The sequence below is a fragment of the Ips typographus genome, linkage group LG6 (genome assembly GCF_016097725.1).
Source record: "Ips typographus isolate SLU linkage group LG6, UJ_Ityp_2.0, whole genome shotgun sequence".
Lineage (NCBI taxonomy): Eukaryota > Metazoa > Arthropoda > Insecta > Coleoptera > Curculionidae > Ips > Ips typographus.
In genome coordinates, this window is record NC_138427.1 from 7,520,823 (window position 1) to 7,542,303 (window position 21,481).

A 21,481-nucleotide genomic window follows, 5' to 3' on the forward strand; every position below is an offset into this window, starting at 1 on the left:
TGCACCTGGTAGAAAATCCCATTTTTCCAAACAAGGTTGCAAATTTTGAGAAACGGAGGAGTCGTATTGCCCAACTAATACATATAACAAAAATCTGAAAAAATAAAATAAAACACATTTATGAGTGCAATATTCTTTTACTATGAATAAGAAATAACTTCCAAGGAATTGAACTAAAACGCGTTCATTAAATTAAATGTACACATACTATTTTGTCCTGATTATATGCGTATCAAAACGACCGAAAGTCTGAAATGCCTGCCTATACAACAAAATAATAAAAAAAATCATCAAAAAATTTCATAGTTCAGCCTTAAGGGTAAATGCATGGCACTCTATGAAAAAAAAAGTAAACCTAAACGAATCCATGCAAAGCGATAATAGTTGTTAGAAAATAAAATCTAGAATAATACTTTTCAAACTGTCATGGTTGATGTGTGTGGCTTCCGATTGGAGTAATATCTTAACAAACAAATAAGCAAATAATATGACGTAATTCAAAATATTAAAAGCACGAGTTAAAGATCGTAAATAAGAGTTATGTTACAATGATTTAAAAATATATATGTATAACTTTATGATAATATACTTAATAAAGAACAGTCATCGAATATATATGTACACCTATTCCGATATTATTTATACAATCACAACAATTGAGACTTTATTTATTATTAAAAATCCTTTCGCTTATCAGCAATCACAATTATTTAAAGTTACTAATATTCCATGGAATTAATAATATACAAAAATACATTCGGGTTTTAAAGGGACTTATCATAAGGGGGACTAAACCAGAATACTAAAAACCATGGCGAACATAATAAAAAAATGGAACATTTTAATTAGTAAATAATAATTTGTTACTTGGCCGATTTTGAGATACAAAAAAAAAACAATTTCCCGGGGGTACCTACGTACAGTATTGTCAAGATTGCGGTTCCAATATCATATGTCAGTTTTGTTGACAATACAACAATTTACATTGAACCGAAAATCGACTATTTACAAAGGAAACTAATGGCAAAGAGTGATTTGTCGCGTCGCGGCCAGTGACTTATTAACAACAATCTCAGTTAGGAAAAAAATATGATCCTTAAACCATAATCGGATCATCATAATCTTCGGCTAATTTTCCACTGCCGTCCGAAGACGATTGTCTTTTTAGCTTTGGTAGAACGCCTGTTCTCGAATCTCCCGAAGATATCGAACGCACTACCGGTTTTGATTTGCTTTTTTCTCCACCTGAAAGTAAGGTAAGACGATAAATTTGACAGTTATGACACTTCACACAGCGTGGCTTATAGTCAGGTGACACTATAACTAGTAAAACTCATTCAGCAATGACATGAAACTATGAAGTGCAAAATAGTTGTACGTTGTATTTACACCTCAATAGAGCCCCAAATTTGCGATGCTAAGTGACATTTTGATATGTTTTTTACCTCACCTGACAACTGTCCTATCCCAAAATAGTTTCACTGCTTGGATAGATATGTTATACTTTCAGGTCACTGGTGAAAGAGTTTTGTCAGTTTTGACAACTGTCACGTGACGCAAGCAAAGTATTTAAGTGTTCCTTAATGTCCCAACTGTCAAATTTGGCTCCATAGAGCTTTAAATACAACTTTCAGTGTAATTTCTCAAATAAGCAACGACATATGTGTCATTCCCATCCTTTTGTACTTGTACAACTCCACTGAAAGAATATGGACTACTACTTTTTTTTGAACTACATATTTGCCTTTTTATACTTTCAGATTACTGATCAGCGAGTTTTGACAGTTATGACAGCTGTCAGGTGACGAAAGCAAAGTATTTAAGTGTTTTTCAATGTCCCCACTGCTAAATTTGGCTCCATGGAGCTGTAAACACAACTTACAGTGCAATTCCTCAAAGAAACACAGCTATTTGGCATTTTATACATTCAAGTCACTGGTGAGTGAGTTTTAACAGTTATGACAACTGTCATGTGACGCAATTTAAGTATTTAAGGGTCCTTGTAACATCCCAACTGCTAAATTTGGCTCCATGGAGCTGTAAACGCAACTTACAGTGCTATTCCTCAAAGAAACACATCTATTTCGCATTTTATACTTTCAGAATACACTCTGTACCAAGTGAACAAATATGAGATTTTCCTTTGTGAGTGAACTTACCTAAACACGTTGTCAGATCGTCCAGGCTGCCGTCTCCGTCCGTTGACAGCATATCATCGTCAGAAGTGGCGTGCGTGAGCGTCGGTAACGTCGACGTCAAGTGCTCCTTCTCCTTCTGGATTTCCTGGATATGATCAACGAGAAGATGCTCCTCGTCGTCAGTCTGCTGCTGCGTTTGCTGCTGCTGGTTGCTGGGCAACAGCTCATCAGGCGTGAACACTTTAGAGCTGCGCAGCGATGACAGACGATTCGTAGCTGCCTGACACGCCGTATCCAAAGTGTCGATATCGTCCAGCGTCAGTCGTAGCTTTTTTAACTGCACTCTGAAATTAATATTGTGTTGGGAATAAGTTTCTTATCATAAGGTTGTGATTGGTCAAAGAAGCAGCAATCACAAACTACAAACAAGACTGTGAAATATGTGGACTTTTCATTAACGTAAAACTTAAAACCAGATCAGATAACTGAGACGTCAACATTCAAAAGTATCAAACTTACTTAATTATAGTCTCAATGCACCGAGTTTGACTAGTGATGTCGTGCAAACTTTCTTGAGCGGGCACCCGCTTATTGGTCCTTAAAATACAGGGCGCAAACACGATAGCCAATGAGGAAGCGCTCATCCTGTTAGTTTCCTCGTGCAGAGCTACCCTAGCCAGATGGAAAACCAAACGTTCCATCATATCGTAATTAGGAGCCGGCAGCTTCTTCAAGATATCGTATAACGTGGTGATGCGGTCGTTGTCGTTATCCAAATTAGCCGCTGTAATAAAGTTTTCGTAATACTCAAACGTGAGCAACGGTTCGGACATTTCGCGAAAAAAGCTCTTTAAAACCGACGCTAATACGTGCACTTGAAACTTCTCAAATTCGACGGTGTCGGGATTTTCATCCATTTGATTTTTAAGCTCTGTGATTTTTGACTTTACTCCAGATTTTCGGTATATACCTTCTGTATACAGCCCTTTCACTTCAATAGTACAAATGAGCTTCTCGATCACCAGAGGAATTTTGCGTTCTTCAGTAACTAAAGTTACCAAAGCCACACCGAATATTTTCTTGTTTTCGCCCGGTTGAGCTGGTTCTTTTTGGCATTTAAGAGAGTTAACGCAACACTTTTTGTGACACGTTAGTTTACACGTTTGGCACACAAAACCACGCTCGATTGGCCACATAAAGAACGAATTGCACACTTCACAAACTGTCTGTATATTGATGATTGTCTGGAGGAAGGTGTGCCCGTTGTATTTGTAGCTTTCGATTTTTCGTTTTTTCTCTTTTTTTCGCTTCTGCTTGCTCGGCTTTTCTTCAGATTTTGTTGACATGAATTCGTTCATGAATCCTCTGAAACAAGAACTTAAGTTTACCACAAATTATAGCTTAACAAAAAACTAGAAAGTATTAATTAGTAGACATATTTTTGGATCTAAACTCAAAAACATAATAGTTATTTACGTATAAAGGGCTCAAATAAGCCATAAATTGTAAAATCAGTTTTTCTGCCATAAAAACATTGGTGTAATCAAACATTTGTACGTTTAACCGCTATCTTTACAGAAGTGTAGCTCCCTTGTAACTACGTGTGCACGATCAGTATTATATTGACAGTACTTTGAAGTAATCTCCATGATACTAATCCTAGAAGGACAAATTTGGACGCGTCAGTATTTTGCCGATACTTTGACGATTATGATAGTAATGGTGTAAATTAAAGTACTGATCGTCAGAAGATATTTTGATATACTAATGATTAATGAGATGTGTAACAATTTTTTTAATTTCTGACTGTAATACACAGTTAACACTCTGTATTGTATAGGTATTAGAACACAAATGCTATTTATAATAAATTAGCACCTATTTTTCTAAAATAGATATTTTTCAAGAATCTTGCAAGTGAAACCCCTTTATTTGCAATTAGTGATGTGACAAGGAAATTTTTAAGATTTTGGAACAATTCAAATAGAAGAGAGAGCTTGCTGCTTTTTTTTACAAGACAGCTATAATAACTGTCAAAACTCACTCATCAGTGATCTGAAAGTATAAAATGTCAATTAGATGTGTTAAGCCTGGTTTATAAAACAAAATTTAACTTTAGTGTAAGCATTAAGAATAGAGCTAGTGGTTTTAAATTGTGATGTTCATAAACAAAACTTAACTTTAAATTTACTGTAACTGCTGACCTTGGTTTTCCATAAAATTCTAAATTTTCTTCCAGTTAATACCAAAGTTTAAACTTCCTGTTAAAATTGAATTTAGACTTAATTTATGAAATTTCTAAACTAAAATTAAAAGTATATTGTTTTACTATTGATTTAGTGCAGTAATATGGCATTAGGCAGCAAAACTTCACAGTAAAGTTGGGTTACTTTTCAGCTAACTGTATGGTAAAATTAGGATTTTTATATTTTTTATTTCTTTCTTAAGGTTAATACTAAATTTATTGCTAATGCTAGAGTTACAGCTAAAGTTAAAATTTGTTTGATAAACTAGGCTTTACTTTGAGTGTAAAGTGGTTTACAGCTCCATGGAGCCAAATTTGTCAGTACTGACGTTAAGAAAAACATTGATACTTACGTCACTAAACGTTACAACTGTAAAATTTTGCTTCATCAAATTATAAATACAATATGCAGCGTAGTTTATCTAAGCGGTAGAACTATTTTGGATTGGTAAGTTCGCGTCACCATGTCAAAGTGTCTGTGAACGTCACAACTGTTAGATTTAACTCTATGGAGCTATAAATACAACTTGCAATGCGTTCAATAATCAAAGAAATTCAACTAATCTGAGTATTCCAGTTGCATGTAAGGAGTGAATGAGTTTTGCCAGTAGATCAAGTGACGTAAAGGCGAGTTCCCATAAGCGCGTTTTGCGTCTGACGCCACTTATTTCTTATTGGTAGAAGAAAAATTTGAATATTACAGCCCGCAAGAAGCTGAAAATTTTCAACTTCTTGCGTCTGTTTCTAGTGTTTTAACGTTTTGGATGACGCATACGGCAAAAGTTACATCTTAATGGCAAAACTGAAAAAAAACAAAACACACTGGTACACAGCACAGAGGAGGTAGGTTAAGTATCTATGTTTATATTCATACAAAATATAGGTTGATATCTCAAATTCATTTTTAGTTTTTATGTGGCAATTGTCATGATACTTTGAGAATGGAAGATATTTCCATTTATTCTTGTTTCCAAGGCGACAATTAGGGTGATGAAAAATACACTTACCTATGTAAAACCTGTAACAGTTAAGTTAAAAAAATAAACAAAACATTAACAAATTGTGACAAGTGACAATTAAAAATATCGTGTTTAGAGACAACTACTGTTGATCAATAGAAAATTAGTGACGTCACTCAAAGAAACATATCAAAGTGTCACTTAGCCTCACAAATGTCAAATTTGGGGATCTATTGAGGTGTAAATACAAGGTATAACTGTTTTGCATTTTGACACTGCTGTCACGCTGCGAAGTGTCACAACTGCCAAATTTAACTCAACAGGGTTACGAAAAAGAATTTGCGGCGTGATCCTTACAGAGACGCGACTATAAGACATTTTACAGTTTCACGACACTGTTTAATGAGTTTTGACTGCTGTCAGGTGACTGTAACGTTTTTTTCGACGGTTTCAGAATCAAGAGTTTTGACTATGGCGACCTTGATTTGAATGTAATTTTCAAGTTTTTTTTTACATGGAAAAGGAGTTTAAGAATCTACAATTTTGACATTTTTTCGACTTGTGAAAATTGCGTGAATTTAAATCGCCAAACTCCACACTTTTGCAATAAAAAATTGATTTTAATCAAGAGCATTACTTGTAAATAGTGATGAGATACAGTTTCCCATAATGTTTTGAAGCATCATTCTTTGCATTTCTTTAATCATTGAAATAATAGCAGTAATTTCTTGTTAGTGAATCAAGGTTTACAAATAAAGCAACAACAGAGAAATCAACATACATCAAAAACAAACGTATTTTCAGTAAACATACCTCAATTAGAAAAGTGTTAATTTGAACTATCTAGAGCAGTTTCCCTTCGACTGTACTTCACTATGGCTAACGGAAACAAGAAAACGAATAATCAAAAAACATTTTTTTGGTTTGAGTGTTTTTCTCATTTTTGAAAAATCCTATTTTTGCACTTTTTTTGTAAAAAAAATAATAATAACTAACCTGAAAGCATTAACGCCTAGCGTGATCGGAAAATTTTCCGTTTCGCTCTCCTTCCTTTCCCTCTGACACACTGTTTCCATAGCCTGATTAAAAATACTAATCAGATCCTTATAACGAATGTTGCATGCCTCAATTCCGTTGTTTTTAGTGGCCGCGCTGTAGATTTGCACTAGATTGTTTTTAAACTCCTTCAAAGCCAACTTGAACACTTTGTCCACTTCGCTTGTCTTGCCACCATCGCTGTCTATTAGCATAATTTTTTCCGCAATAAACTCTTGCATCAGAGTGAGCTCTTCGGCGCCTGTGATGATTTGATCAGTCCGATCAGTAAATTCGGACGTTCCCGTCAAACTAAACTTGGCTTCCTCCGATTTGTTCATGTCGTAGGGCGTCCTAGAGTGTTTTCTCTGTTTTCTCCTGCCATGTTTCAAGTCGATTCCGGATCGCTGCGACTCGCATGGTATTTCAAACACTCTTTTATTTTGGATGCATTTGGTGTGGAAGAGTTTTTTGCAAGTGGTGCATTTGTAGCCTTGCGTGATAAACAAGTCCAGTTTCTCCTTACAAAAAGTACAGGCGTCGTCCTTTGAAATTCTTGATATTTTTCGGAGTTGATGCCCTGCCAGCGCTATGTTGTTGTAGTCTAATTTGTTGATTGCCGGACTAGTTTCTACACCTGAAGCTAAAGTGTTAGTCAGGGACGCGGACACGAAAAAAATTAACTTACCTGTGTGTTCATTAATAAGTACTTTGGTTGCGGGATCACTATTTCGTCTTCTTAAATCTAATTGAGGGAGATTCTGTCTTTGTCGTTTCGGAGTTAACGATTGCTTGTTTGATCCTTCTTGAGCAATAATGTTAGCGCTTAATCTACTAAGTGTTGGGTGTGATCGTTTTTCGTTTATCGTTCCCAAAACTCCTTTGTCGATACTACCTGAATCCGTCACCTGTAATAAAAACCAGGAAAACTTCTAATGTGTATCTAGTCTGTTTGAACTTTTTACAAGCCACTAAAAATGACTTTGTGAGATATTCGCTAAAATCTGACTTATTAATCAATGATTTAATTCAGTCTGCAAATAACATAACGTAACTTTCAAATTAATTATAGATCAAATTTATCTTGCATTAAAATGATTCATGCTACTACAACCTGTTTTACGTAATGGGCGCCTGTACGAGATCAACACTTTGTTGAGGTTTGAAACGATTTGTATATTTTTACATGAAGATTGATATAATTTTTTCCTCCAGGTATTTTAAACTTTTAAAATTAGCATATTGTTCACCAAAAAAATGCACAACTTAGCATCTATTTAATTATCACTATATGTACCTAAAGGCAGCGTGTTATCATCATGGTATAATTGTTAATAAATTTCCCCTTTATAAAATAAATTTGGCAATGTTAACTAAACTGACACATTGTAATTGTAGAAATATAAAAATTGGTATATTTACCTCTTCTCCTAAACTCTTAACATGATTCCTCTTCGTTTTTCGGATATTCCGTATTGGAGCCTCAGGTCGACCCAAAATCTCCTCCAACTTATTAGGAGTGTTATCGTAGGGATAAATTTCGTACCCTTCGGCCGACCAATCATCCGTAACTTTACTTGGCCTTCTCAAATTCCTCACAGCGTCGTAATTTACATATCTAAAGAAAATAATTAGAAATTCCAGCTGTTGAACAGTTAAAACTAAAACTTACCGACTATTTCTTTTTACGGCTGGTCTAGCTGAACCGACAACACCCTGAGAGCGATGCACTGGCTGTTTGGCACCATTTTCGCCTTCTTCCGAAGACTGAAATTTACTGAACCTTTCGGAAGTAATTGGAGGTGCTGAGCGCGTTGCTCCAGTTTCCGACATTGTCTCGCTGGTAGTACTGGTGCTTGACCATTGTTTTCCCAATGGAGATGGTTCGCCCTTAAAAGAAGACTCCTTGGAGGCGCCTCCCAAGTGAGCGTCGGCGCTCTGATGAGATTCGAAACTTTTTTGGGATTCCAACGAGTCACCGCTGCCTTTCCGTTGAGGTGAATACTCGAGGTCGGAGTAATCGAATGTCTGGTGAGACTTGCTGATTTTCTTTCTTTGGTCCAAATCTTGAGACACCCTAACCAGTTAAAGAAAATTGTGGAAAACCCTTGGAGTTGATTTTAAGTGACTTTTTAACCTGTTAATGATTGCAAATCCGTCCAACAACAACGATGCATCATAAGCCGGATTTGAGGGTGAAACGACTGGCAATGAAGCTGTAGATCTTAACAAGGCTTTATTTGCCGTTGCGGTGATTTCGTATTCATTGTGAAGCCCACTGAGTGCAGACAAATTAAATAACATACCAACAAAAACAGCAACTAAGCAAACTTACTCATCCGATTCAAATCTCTGATCCGTCGAGTCGTTTTTCACCTCCGTAATAGATTTAACCGGAGGCTTTTTGTAAAACTGCCCCATTGCAATCATTTGCCTAACCTTAAAACCCCTACACTGAGCCTGGAAGAACACGAGACTGGCTTTGAGCTTCCGCAACCACTCTCTGGCTTTGTAACCCCGCCAAGCTTTTTGAATTTTCACAGCGGCCATCAACTGCCTGACGCTTTTCTGAACTATGTACATACGACAGTACGACTGCAACAATATCACGGCGTCCTATCCCAACAATTAATATAAATCAAGTCAAGATTGTTAATAGAAAAACGCACCCTCATTTTCAAAAATCTCCTTCTTTCCAAGCATACTCGAAACCATCGCTGCAAAGTTATGATACTAGACATAATCTGTTGATGAAGTTTGCAGTCTAATTTGTGTTTCTCGGATTCCCGCATAAATATTTTTGAAGAACCTAACAGGTTGTTTATTAAAATATTTCATTAACAGTTAACGTATACATTACCTAATTGGTAATTATCCCTATTTAGATTTAAAGTGGCTAAAAAGTTCCTGACGTCGAGTTGCGAACTTAAGAGTCCCTTGGGCAGCAATATTCGATAATGTTGGATAAATTCGTCGTAGGTCAATCGTACGTTAAAACCGGCTTGTCTAATTCGTACAGTCTCTAACATTCCAGTATACCTGTATCGTCAAATAAGGTTACATCACAGTAAATTAAATAAACAGGAGTGACAGTTTCTTTTAATTCCAATAATTTGTGCCAACATTCAATACGACAATATTATTTACATGAAAATGTTGTTAAATAGTTGAAATTATTGCTGTTTTGTTTGTTTGTTGAAATTATTTTAGAAGCCGCTGTCCTTTGAGCTGTTTATAGGTGGTTTTGTAGTAGTAATTACAAACTTAAATTAGAACCATTTTTCTCTTGACCTGGCCTATTTTTTTTTAATTCTTTTGGTTGTTAAAAATGATTCTCAAAACTAGTTTTTTCAGTTTAAAATTAACATCGAAAAAGGAGTTTTAGTCACTCACCTTAACTGCCTCTGTACAGTCTCAGCGTCAAAGGTATTCGAAATTTTATTACTATTCGACTTGATACACCTAATAAAAAACGGGTTTGCTTGGTTTAGCGTGTCCATTAAAGAATGCAAGCTCTGTTGAAATTGGGCCGCTACCGTCATCGGTTGTTTCCTAGCCTTGCTCAATTGGCTCTGATTCATGGCAGTGATTCCGGTTCGGCCGGCTAACGTCTTCACGGACTGCAGATTCTTTAGTCCTTTTTTACCTCGCTCTCTCGGTCTGAACGACTTGTTCTTCCTAATATGTACAGTGTAAACAAAACGTCAATTCACTAAATAGAAACGGTACGGCTCAAAGCAACTGAACCAACAACTGCATGCACACACAAATACATGCGAAATAAAACAATGACGGTCTGAAATGTGTACGAGAGGGAAAGTGGAAATATCAGGACCTCAAACGGAGACACAATCATCCGCCACCAATTTTAATAAAACAGTTTTGAGGCAGCCCGCCACCAGCCCAAATATGATAAGAAACACGTGACGCAACACGTACATTACGATTTGATTGGCGCGCTGAATCACCCGAGCCTCGTCAGGACAAAGCTTTTCTAAAGCGTACGAGCCTTGACAATTAGCAGCGGAATCTCTACGTAACCTATCATCTTCGTTGTTATTTTTCGTTGCGTTGGATTGGTTCGATCTGTTGCGTTGGTAAAACTGCGGCCAGGATAAACGGTTCGGTGCGGCTTCGTCGACTGCGCGGTGAAATGGAGACGTTGTGTGTCTTTGCTTGCTATATATATGGATAAAATGATTGGTCGATGTTTTGTCTCGATTTCTTAAGCAGTAATATTTTTTAGATTTATTTGCCAAAAACGTGATCATTAAAAAGTTTAGAAAAGAGGAACTTGTTTGCTTGATTAGATGGAAATAAGTCAGACCCTTACACTGGGTTTTCCTTGAAATACACACTGGCCATTATCTACTAACTGCACTCAAATTGTAACTCGTTTGTTAGTTAAAACATGCAACAATGTATCGGAATTATTAATACTTTATTTAATAAGAATAACAATTTCCTGATTGAAAAAACAGAAGTATTGTTTTAAAACTTTATTTTCAATCATCAGTGCAAAAGGGCATATTTGACATTAAATTCTGCGTGAATGTATTTAAATGTTTGATTTGATCGGCATATCATGCAATAAAAAAAAACGACTTAGCAGCATGCGTATAATAAACAATTTACGCTTGATTATGTAATTCAATTTTCACTTATTCGCTATTTAGTGGCTATAATCAAAAACTAAACATGAAGTGCATGCTTTAACGCTAACATTAACTCAAACATCATGTATGATTAAATCGATCATGATGTCCTAAACAGTCGAATGCAATAAAATCAGTCTAGACTCACAAACAAAAGTTGATTTACGGGGACCAGAGTAGTAAACGTATCATATATTATAATTTTAATATTATTAAGCATATTTTCATGACACAGTGTTAAGATTACTTTAAAAAGTAGGTTTAATCGACCCTCAAGGGAGATATTAAATATTTCAGTAGTATTTAGAAGCCTCTACCATTTCAAAAACGGTAAGGTCTCCAGTAGCAGTAAACTTGATTGGTTTAGAAAACTTGTAGAAAACTCTGGGAATAACTTCCAAAGCAATATGGCAGCTTAACAGATAAATCTTTACCACCTTTTGCCAGTGAAAAGACCAATAGCGATCTAAAATTCATTTATGATCTTGATTCTTGATTATGACCTGAGTCTAAAGATAAGATAATAATTGTTTTCGTATCACTGAAATGTCCAAGAGCTAAGAGCAAAGTGAGGCAATGTTGCCAGGTGGATTTTGGTCCAATTCGATGTTACAGATATTTATAATATTCAAGACTGAGAACATCACTTATCACTATCGATTTACAAATTTGCTGCATTAAAAAGCTTTTTTATCAAAAAAGTGTCTAGATTAAGCAAAATAATTGTAGCAGAGAAAATTTTGAGATGTATACATGTGATTTTAAGTATCACGACATAAATATAGGCACATCTGGTTCACTTGACTACCTAAAATGTAATACGCTTTATAACCCCTTCACCGTAAATCACTTTGTATAATAAAAGGTATATTCAATAATGCAAATAAAAGCAAATGCTTCATATTGTTTTCATTGTATGTTAAAGATGTATCAAGCATTGTACTAGTACTAAATCAACATAGAGGTCAAAATAACGTCAGAAATACCACAATAAGGAAATGTAAAAACAAGAAACGAAACGAAGTAGAGGTATAGGTAAAAACCGGTATCCATAACTTACGCGATTCGGTTAATTGTCAGATTCACCGCGGATACCGTCACCAGATGGCTGCAGAATCACAAACAATGTGAAGAAAAGTAACGGACATCAAATTGAACGAGGGAATAATTGAATAAGAACGGTACCAAAATGGTACTCGTAATAAATAACGCGAGTAAAACGTGGAACGACGTTTTCTTATCCCGACTAATAGAAACTTAGATGGTTTTTGCACGAAACTCACCTTATAAGGTTTTCATTGGGAACGTGGACTCCTCGATAGCGCTGTTGGATGTTGTTTCTGTTGCCGTCCACTCGACCTTGGCGGTGCCGCTTACCGGCGTCTCGGAAAGCAAACTGCGCCCTGAAGAAGGCTCTTACTATAGCCCAACGGAACACCGCCACCGGATCAACGCCCACCAGTTCCCTCACAAAAGCCATCGAACTGTTTTTCAACACGCCAACAATATCTTGACGCATTAAGTCCAGATTTTTTTCTCGCATATGAGTCACCTAAAAATTGGTGTATGATAGAAAGTATGTCACCAGTGCCAATACAAAATAGCCTACCTGATATTTCACTTTGCCAGCATAATGTTCAATAATGAAGGCAGCCTCCTTCTTTTGTGGTTTTTTGTAGAACTGGTTTTCCTTATGTACCGTGTTAAATTTCTGTAGCAAGGTTTCTACCGTAGCACCGGGAAAACTACACACGACGATACAAAATAACATTTTGCACAATAATCAGAATAAAGTAAACTCACTTGCACTGATCGTCCAGCAAGCACAACAAACCATTCGGTTTCGATTCGATCAACTGTAAACACCCGGTATTATCCATAAAATCGATATTGGTCCATCTGATGCCCTCTTTCCGGTATTCTTCCTGTTCATATTTGAACACGTGTTGGTTGAAGTAATACTGCAGGTGTTCGTTGGCGTAATTTATGCATAGTTGTTCGAAGCTATTGTTAATGCCGAAATCTTCAAAACCGAAAATGTCCAGAACTCCAATGGAGTTGCCCTGATGCTCCCTGAATAAAATAATGCAGTTTCTGATAGTAAAGTGACGACATTTTGGTACCTTAACGTGTCTTTTTTAGACAGGAGCGCATGATTTACTTGCAGAACAATCCAATCGAACAGAGCACCGTATAAACATTTAGCCATAGCATCTCGACTAGCAATGGCTTCTGGTAATCTAAAATAGACAAAGGTTTGGGTGTAATCAGAGGTTTCAAATGCGCATTTTTTATATTTCCAGTTGCCAACTACACTCAGTGTAAAATCACATGAGCAGATTGTACGCAATTATTTTGAAAACGCTAGTATAGTGACTTGACTGTTGCGTCACAATCATCAGCAAAAAACGCATGTCGGTGATTAACTGTGATATTAATTATTGATTTCCATCAGTTCTTAGAAAGTTTAGAACACTTTCTCAGTCTGGCACTTTCAAAATGGTTCTAGAGACATCTGACCATTTAAAACAATTCTGGGCCGTTTTAAGACAGCTATAGAGGCCTCTGGCACTTTTTAGAAGGTTGCCAGTAGCATTTGAAGAATTTCAAAATGGTTCTAGAGACCTCTGGCAATTTAAAACAGTTATGGAAAGTTTAAGGCACTTGCAGAGGACTCTGGCGCCTTCTAGAAGGTTCTCAATAGCATTTAGAAGCCTCTGGCACTTTCAAAATAGTCCTAGAGGCCTCTGACAATTTAAAACAACTCTGGGAAAATTTAAGATACTTTTAGGAGAATTAACACTTTTTAGAAGCTTCTCAGTAGCATTTGAAGGTCTCTAGCACTTTCAAAATGATCTTGGAGGCCTCTGGCAATTTAAAACAGTTATGGGAAGGTTTAAGACACTTGTAGAAATCTCGGGCACTTTTTAGGAGGTTTGCAGTAGCATTTAGAAGTATCTGATTCAAAATAAGTAAATAAGTAAAACAACTCTGGGAAAGTTTAAGACACTGTGCCTCTGGCACTTTTTAGAAGCTTCTCAGTAGCATTTAGAGGCTTCTGGCACTTTCAAAATGGCCTTAGAGGATTCTGGCAATTTAAATAAACCAAGTTTTTTAGGCCACTTTTTACTTTTGGAAATAGTCTATGAAAAGCTTTGACACAAGAATTTGTTCTATTTGAGTATACCTTAACGGAATTTTAGACACAGAACTGCTCTATGTAAGATGACTCAAGCTGTATTTTCGAAACTGATAAAATCGTCAGAATAATCTGACCTTTATTGAACCGTCAAACTGACAATAACTGGTACTATCATCTTAGAAAATACATATTCTGATTCGATCTTTGTCTAATGAATTAAGATAAAGGATGTGACGCAATATCAAATCATCAATTTAATTTTAAGTATGCCATAAACCCGCTAAAGAAAATACCAAATTAATACTAACTTTTTCATTGAACATTGGTTACATTAACATAAATTGCTCACGGAAAAGATAGATACAGCAAAATTTTTGGCCATTTTAAGGGCCTGAATCTCCAAAATGCTTCACCCAATTTAATAAACAAAAATGATTTTTAAAAGCTGTTTCTTCTAAAATCCAGTCAGTCATTTTAGCTCAAAGTTATTTCTTCACAAATATACAGAGTAGAGAAAAAGATCCTGAAAATTTCTTAAATTTCAATCCAGTGGATTTGATAGCTGTGATAATTTTACAAAATGCTTTCTTATGCCATTTAGTCGGTTTGGTTGATATTTTGAGACATGTTGGGAGGGTTTTCAATTTTTGGTCTACAAAAGAAATTACGGCATGTTTTCGAAAAAGTCGCCCTTTTTTATAGGGTACGCCCACAACAAAAATGCTTCTATTAATCATTAACTTATATTATAAGAAAGTACAAGCTTTTCAGTTGCACATTTTATAGATACAGATCTTTAAAAATTGACAAAAATTATGCCTCATTCCCTGAGCAGTTTATAATATCACTAATCTAAAGATAAAAGAGTGACCAATAAAAAAAAAAAACCTAAAATCAACCACTTACCTGTAATTAATAACCAAAGTTTCCCCGGATGCCCTCGCTCTTTTGGCGGTCAGAGCCTGCATTAAAGTTTCCTGTTTGACGCGCAACAGATCGGAAATTATGGCGACCACATTTGGATTTTTGACGGCCACTGATTCGTCATGATGGTAGGCCGATTTCTTGGGTTGAAATTCCACGTTGCCCAGCAATAAAACGGCCGACAAAACAGAAAACAATCGCCTTTGTTTTTCGGGCGTAAATCCCACCATCTCCATTGACTGCTTCAGTCTATATTATCCCAACAAAAAACCTCTAGTATCAAATAAGTGTTGCAGGATTTTATTTCGTTACCTAGAGAACTCGTAACTCTCATCCACGTTATCCAAAGCCGCAGAACATTTGTTGAGGTAACAGTATTTTTCAGGTGGCATAAGATGTAACTGTTGTTTTTCCTGCTCGTTGGCTCCCGCTAATAGGTAGTAAAACACGTGATAGTTTCGTTCGTGCCGTCCCTGTGAACATATCCGGGACTTCTCGAGTAGGTATTTTTGCACTACTGCTCCGTGAACCATCCCGTTTTCTTTGTAGTTGACTTGGATGAATTTTCCGAAACGACTGCAAAGTATTCATTAAGTAATGAATTAGGGAAATATCAGGCCAACAAAATGTTGGATAATTTTTACCTGGAATTATTATTATGAGCAGTTTTGGCATTTCCGAAGGCTTCCAAAACAGGTCCGGCACTAAGTATGGTTTGTTCGACGCCGCTGCCATGGCTACCTTTCTGGCTCAGCGCGGTCAAATGGTGCAGCAAAAAATGTGTGCTTTCAGTCTTTCCAGATCCGCTCTCTCCGCTTATAACTATACACTGATTCTTTCTGTCTTTTAACATACAATGATATGCACTATCGGCCACGGCAAAAATATGGGGAGGCAAGTTGGGACCGAGCCGTCTATTCTGGTACAGCTTGACGTATTTCGGATTGTAGATTGGATAGAATTTGAACGGATTTAAGGCGATTAAGATCGAGCCCACATATGTGTAGATATGACCGGCTACAAAACGCTCCCGAAGATTAGCCAATAGGGTTTGTTCGTTCAAATCGGGCAACTGGCATAAATCCGGATATTCCCTATCTTTTGGTTGATACAGGAATCTGAAAGTCGAGGTTTTATTGTTGGAGTAGCCAGAGTAACTGGAAACCAACCTGTTGAAATAATCTTTAATCAACTGAGGATCCATGACATATTGGTCTCTCCAGTTATAGTCAAGGACCTTCTCCCTAAGATAAAATCTGTAGGAGGTTTTATCAGGTCTATGTTTCGGCCATAACATCATCAGCTGCACCGGACTTTCATGATTGGAGAGACTCCGTTCTTTGCATTCCGCTCCAAAATCATCCCCAATGACCTTAGATTAATAATCAACAAATAATTTTTAAGCAATGGTCAAGTAATAAAAGAGTAAATGAATAAAAATAAAGATGCTGTCATGTAGTTTACAATATTAAACTATCTTATCTGAAGTAATAATCCTACTTAGTCCACTTTCAGCTTTTTTAATAACGCTATTTTATAACAAAAATTTCACTGATATCCTTACCAGTTTTGGAGATTTAAAAAACCTCAAATTATTTAATCAAATACAGTTAAAAAGACCTTACCTCAGCCAATTCATAAGAAGAATTTCCATTCAAAGAAAGTCGTTCCACAATACAAGACACAATTTCCTCAGAAGTGGTTTGTTTGCTAGCCTCCACTGATAGGGCCTCATACAGGTTACTAAGAGCCCCCACATAAACCTAGCAAGCACAACAACCAAACTAAAACCTCTTTCATAGACAATTCCGGTTTGAATGTTTTTTTTTGTTTAATTATATCTTGTTCTATTTAAGTTTATTCACGAAATTAAACACTCATTAGAGAACTAGCTGTATTGTCTGACAAGTGCATGAGAATCTTACCTGTAAAATATACCTATTGTTCTCCATGGTGGCCTTTGCTGTTGTTCATCAACTGGATTATTCAAGCGCGAAGTTTCGCGGACCTATTCTTTCATATTTTGATTGAAGCATTATATGTGAAACTTTTGATTCTTGGTTCTCCAATAGGTTATCTATGCTACCTGAAATAAAAGTCTGAGTGAAAATGTTTAAGTTGCTTAATTGCAAAAATCAATTTTTGAGGTTCTAACAAACTTCTGCGAAAAATTAGCTAAAATTCAGAGCCACACCATAATAAGACAACTATACATTTAGCAGAAATCTTAATTGCTGCCTCACTAATTCTGAACCATAAATAAATTCGCAGCACTTTAAAAATTAAAGCTTTGACTAATTTTATTTTTTTAGAAAAAAAATATTTACAAACAAATTGGTGATGCATGAATGGGAATTTTGTTTATCAGAGAGACAATTAAATGGGAAAAGTTTTAACGAATTTTATGACAAACTTATGTTTCCAAAATGGAGTATCTTTTCATCTTTTCTAAAAAAAATTAGAAAATGTACAGGGTGCTGCATTTTCGATGGTTTTACGGGGTACAGAGAAAACGGTAATAGATAGAAAAAAAGTAGCATACGTGTTTCGATCTCATTTTCTGAGCTGAGATGACTGGCGAAGAGTGGGCTGCGCAAACTTCTTTTGTTTCAAAGATACGGGGGGTTTTTGAAAATTGGTCATTTTGGAACCTCCTCTGTATTTCATTTGCTATTAAAGTTATCAAAAAAGGAAAAACGGTTTCCGGTAGAAGTTTTGACGTAGAATCCAATGGCGTAGTCAGTTTTTTTCTATTACGTTTAGTTTCTGACATATGACATTAAGTTATATTTTTTTTAATGGAACACCCTATATATTTTTAGGTCATTTAATTCTGTTGATTTTTACTATTTCAACAGTGTATTAAAACATATAAGTTTGTAAACGTTAATCTTCGTAATTAGAAAAAAAGCGTTTTCTTAATAAAAAAGTGCTAAATAATATGTATAAAAATACCCACAGTCGAAACCAAATTTGGCTATATTCATATTAACATGTTACATGTCGTTTATAAACAGTTTTTTTAACTTCTACCTTAAAAATAGAAGAAAATAGAAATGGCCACTTTTCTTACTAAAGTGACGATAGAACTGTTTGTAACTTAGATTTTTAATAAGATTTATTAAAAATATTTAATTTTCTGATGTGTTAGCTTATATGATTTCCGATTTTGTTTGGTATTTTAGATATTGGCCTTTTTTTAGCTTAGCAAAGGTCCTTTTTTTAAAATAACAAGATTAACCTCTACAAACTTATATGTTGTAATACACCGTTGAAAAGGTAAAAATAAACAGAATTAAATGAACTAAAAATATATAGGGTGTTCCATTTAAAAAAATATAACTTAGTGTCATATGTCAGAAACTAAACGTAATAGAAAAAAACTGACTACGCCATTGGATTCTACGTCAAAACTTCTACCGGAAACCGTTTTTCCTTTTTTGATAACTTTAATAGCAAATGAAATACAGAGGATGTTCCAAAATGACCAATTTTCAAAAACCCCCCGTATCTTTGAAACAAAAGAAGTTTGCGCAGCCCACTCTTCGCCAGTCATCTCAGCTCGGAAAAAGAGATCGGGACACGAATGCTACTTTTTTTCTATCTATTACCGTTTTCTCTGTACCCCGTAAAACCATCGAAAATGCAGCACCCTGTACAACACTCCATTTTAAAGATAATAGAAACAAATCACTGTCAAAGTTAAAAAAAAAGTTTTTATTAAACAAAACACTTTGACTACTTATTAAATTATTACTTATTTATTATGATCCTTAACTACCCAAGACTAAATTAAATTACTTCTAAATTATAAAATTTTCTAAAACTTTCTCCATTTAACTGACTCTGCATATCTAAAGATAATCCCCATACATGCATCACCAATTTGGCTCACCCTGTATATTAAGAAGTTACATAGAATTTTTATTATTCTGAAAATATATTTTTGACCTTTTCTTCTTAATTTTTCTGATTTAAAAAAACTCTTTGAGTCTTCTTATGGTACTCATTAGTTTTATAACTGATGATAAACCCTTTTTTTATACAGGGTGTACTGCATTGAGTTGTCAATTTTCAGTACATTATGTAATAATTTCACATAAAACTTAGATTCAATGCTATATAAGATACAAAACATTCTACAAGAATAAAAATTTCTAAATTATACATAAGAATCTGATGATTTTAATTTGCAAATCAATGCTCTAGCTAAACTTTTGAAGTGTCATGTGTCAAAACAAATGTGATGTCTTGACAGTTGGTCTAAAGGCTTTACTCCAACTTCCCCTTGAAGTGGTCACATGATCAACTATAGATGTCAAATAAGTTTTAGCTCACTTACTACATTTTCCTTACAAAGTTATGTTTTGCATGTTTGTCTAGTCTAGAGCACTGATTTGCAATGGTTCTCTCTTCTTATCATAGGATTCCTATGTATAGTTTTATGAATGTTAAGAACATTTGCTTCATTACTTTAATGGTGTCAGTGTTCATATTCAAAGCTGATACAGCTTTATCATCTGTCAGCTGTCACCTCACAGGTCACATAAATCATAAATTATTTATTAACCAACCAATAATAATAAATAAGCACATTTTGTAAAAGAAAAGCATAAAATGCAGAGAAACTCAAAATCATTTTCAGTCATTTTCTAATATTGCTTCTACCAATTGGCATTTCAAGATAAGAGATACTCCCTCTGGTGATCAGTTATGAAAACAGTTTCGGGCATTCCAGCTGTCATTTCTCCGTTTGTTTACCTTGATTTTGGCATATTTTGGATAGGAATTTATCACTGGTTTCATAAATATGAAGTGACAGTGTCATATTATTTATAATGTTAGGTTAGGAACGGGTTGCCCGATTTTAGTTCAAATGGCGCTGCAATCTTAACTTGAAACGCCAATAGAAATTAAGTGTCCTCTGACTAGAGAGGCAAGAAGTTGTTATGTGAACCCAGCTTTAGTATTGCTTTTTTATTTTGACAGATAATTGATATTACTATTGCAGCTCCATCTATTAGATCATTTACACAGTGTTGACTTTAAAAATAGGAATAGGCCTAAACATAAACTTAAGCATAATAAACATATTTTGGTGTTATTAATTGTAAAAATAGTAATTTGTACAATTGGGTCCTTCTCAAGGACTTTCTAGTCCACAACTGAGTTCAATTTAGGTACTTATTTATTAATGCCCTATACAATATTATTTTATCATTTGAGCTATTATTCAAATTTTTTATACAAACACCTAAAAGTTCAGTCTAAATCAACATCAACCCTTGAAATCCTGAAGATAGGGTCCATCTGACAATTGAAAATTTTCAAGGTTAACTTCATAAAATTTAGCAAGCCATGCAGAAGAACCTTTCAAGACCTTCACAGTCTTCACAATTGGCCAGGATGTTGCTAATGCATAATTTTGGAACTTTGAAATTGCTTTGTGTTTGACTTGAAATAATAAAAACAAAAACTTACCTTTTTTAAGACAATACCCTACTATTTATTCCTCCAATTGCACAGCCTTTATAATTTGCCTTATTAGGGCTAGGAAAGGCAAATAACAACCCTTTTCCTAACCGATAATGTTAAACAGTTCAGAAAAATGAAACAAAAGAAGAAATGCCATTGCAGAACAAAACACAGCCGACTATGGGGTTGATTCACCAGGGATAAATGTCAATTGGGGTCACATGTTGCATGTTCAAAACGGCAAAAACAACGGGGCCGTCCCAGTACCAATCCCGCATCTACTTCACGTTTATTTACTTTAAAAATACTATAACGAAAATATTTACTCATTCATGGATCAGGGAAATGCAGCTGAAAAATCCAAGCAGAACTGTCGGTTATAAACAACCGAATATCGACATCTACCGTTTCCGAACCCGCCCATACGACAACGAACTGTTTCTTTATCGAATTAAAAATGGCCTTTTTGTTAATTCCGTATCGTTGCTACGCTATTGAACTGGCAATTTAGCTTTATAAAGGGGTTAGTAATCGCGACATCCGTTATAAAATTGGGAAACTGGTACCGTACTTTAACACTAGACTATTTTTTATTTGTATAAACGAGTAAACGATAAAGGAAATCGGCAAGCAACGTTGCCAACTCAAGCACTGACGGATGTCGATATTCTACCGTCATTTTCAAGGTTATCTACCGAACATAAATATTCAGATGCAAGCAGAGACAGCAAGTTATCTCCTACACAACTTCAGTACTGACAGTGCTTCAATGTAGGTTTTTTTGCAGTTATACAACAAGTGTTTTTTATAATTATAATATGACATAATTGTTTTGTGAGTTTTGTCTTTGCAAGAAAATCAAACTAATCTACTACATTACGAAAAACGGTAGAATGTATACTGCTTGA

The 21,481-nt window shown here is 35.3% G+C and overlaps 1 protein-coding gene across 8 annotated transcripts; it reads right to left on the bottom strand.

Moving 5' to 3' along the window:
- Positions 1-117: 117 nt before the first annotated feature.
- Positions 118-21,216, bottom strand: LOC145731262 (unconventional myosin-IXb-like). Of its 8 annotated transcripts, none has more exons than XM_081982952.1 (24): positions 20,580-21,216; positions 17,024-17,184; positions 16,724-16,861; positions 16,268-16,470; positions 15,743-16,216; positions 15,411-15,674; positions 15,081-15,347; positions 13,156-13,272; positions 12,836-13,105; positions 12,642-12,777; positions 12,316-12,584; positions 10,317-10,556; positions 9,771-10,055; positions 9,238-9,416; positions 9,047-9,186; positions 8,713-8,993; positions 8,515-8,655; positions 8,050-8,454; positions 7,800-7,995; positions 7,066-7,285; positions 6,339-7,014; positions 2,658-3,503; positions 2,160-2,482; positions 118-1,245 (listed from the first exon to the last, which is right to left on the bottom strand). In XM_081982952.1, exons 2-24 carry the CDS (start codon positions 17,048-17,050, stop codon positions 1,097-1,099), a joined length of 6,246 nt encoding a protein of 2,081 aa, XP_081839078.1. In that variant the 5' UTR covers positions 17,051-17,184; positions 20,580-21,216; the 3' UTR covers positions 118-1,096. The 8 variants fall into 8 exon arrangements, with proteins under 8 accessions (XP_081839078.1, XP_081839077.1, XP_081839075.1 ...); XM_081982951.1 differs by having other exon boundaries at positions 6,339-7,020; XM_081982949.1 differs by having other exon boundaries at positions 6,339-7,285; positions 20,900-21,216.
- Between the last annotated feature and the right edge of the window lie 265 nt (positions 21,217-21,481).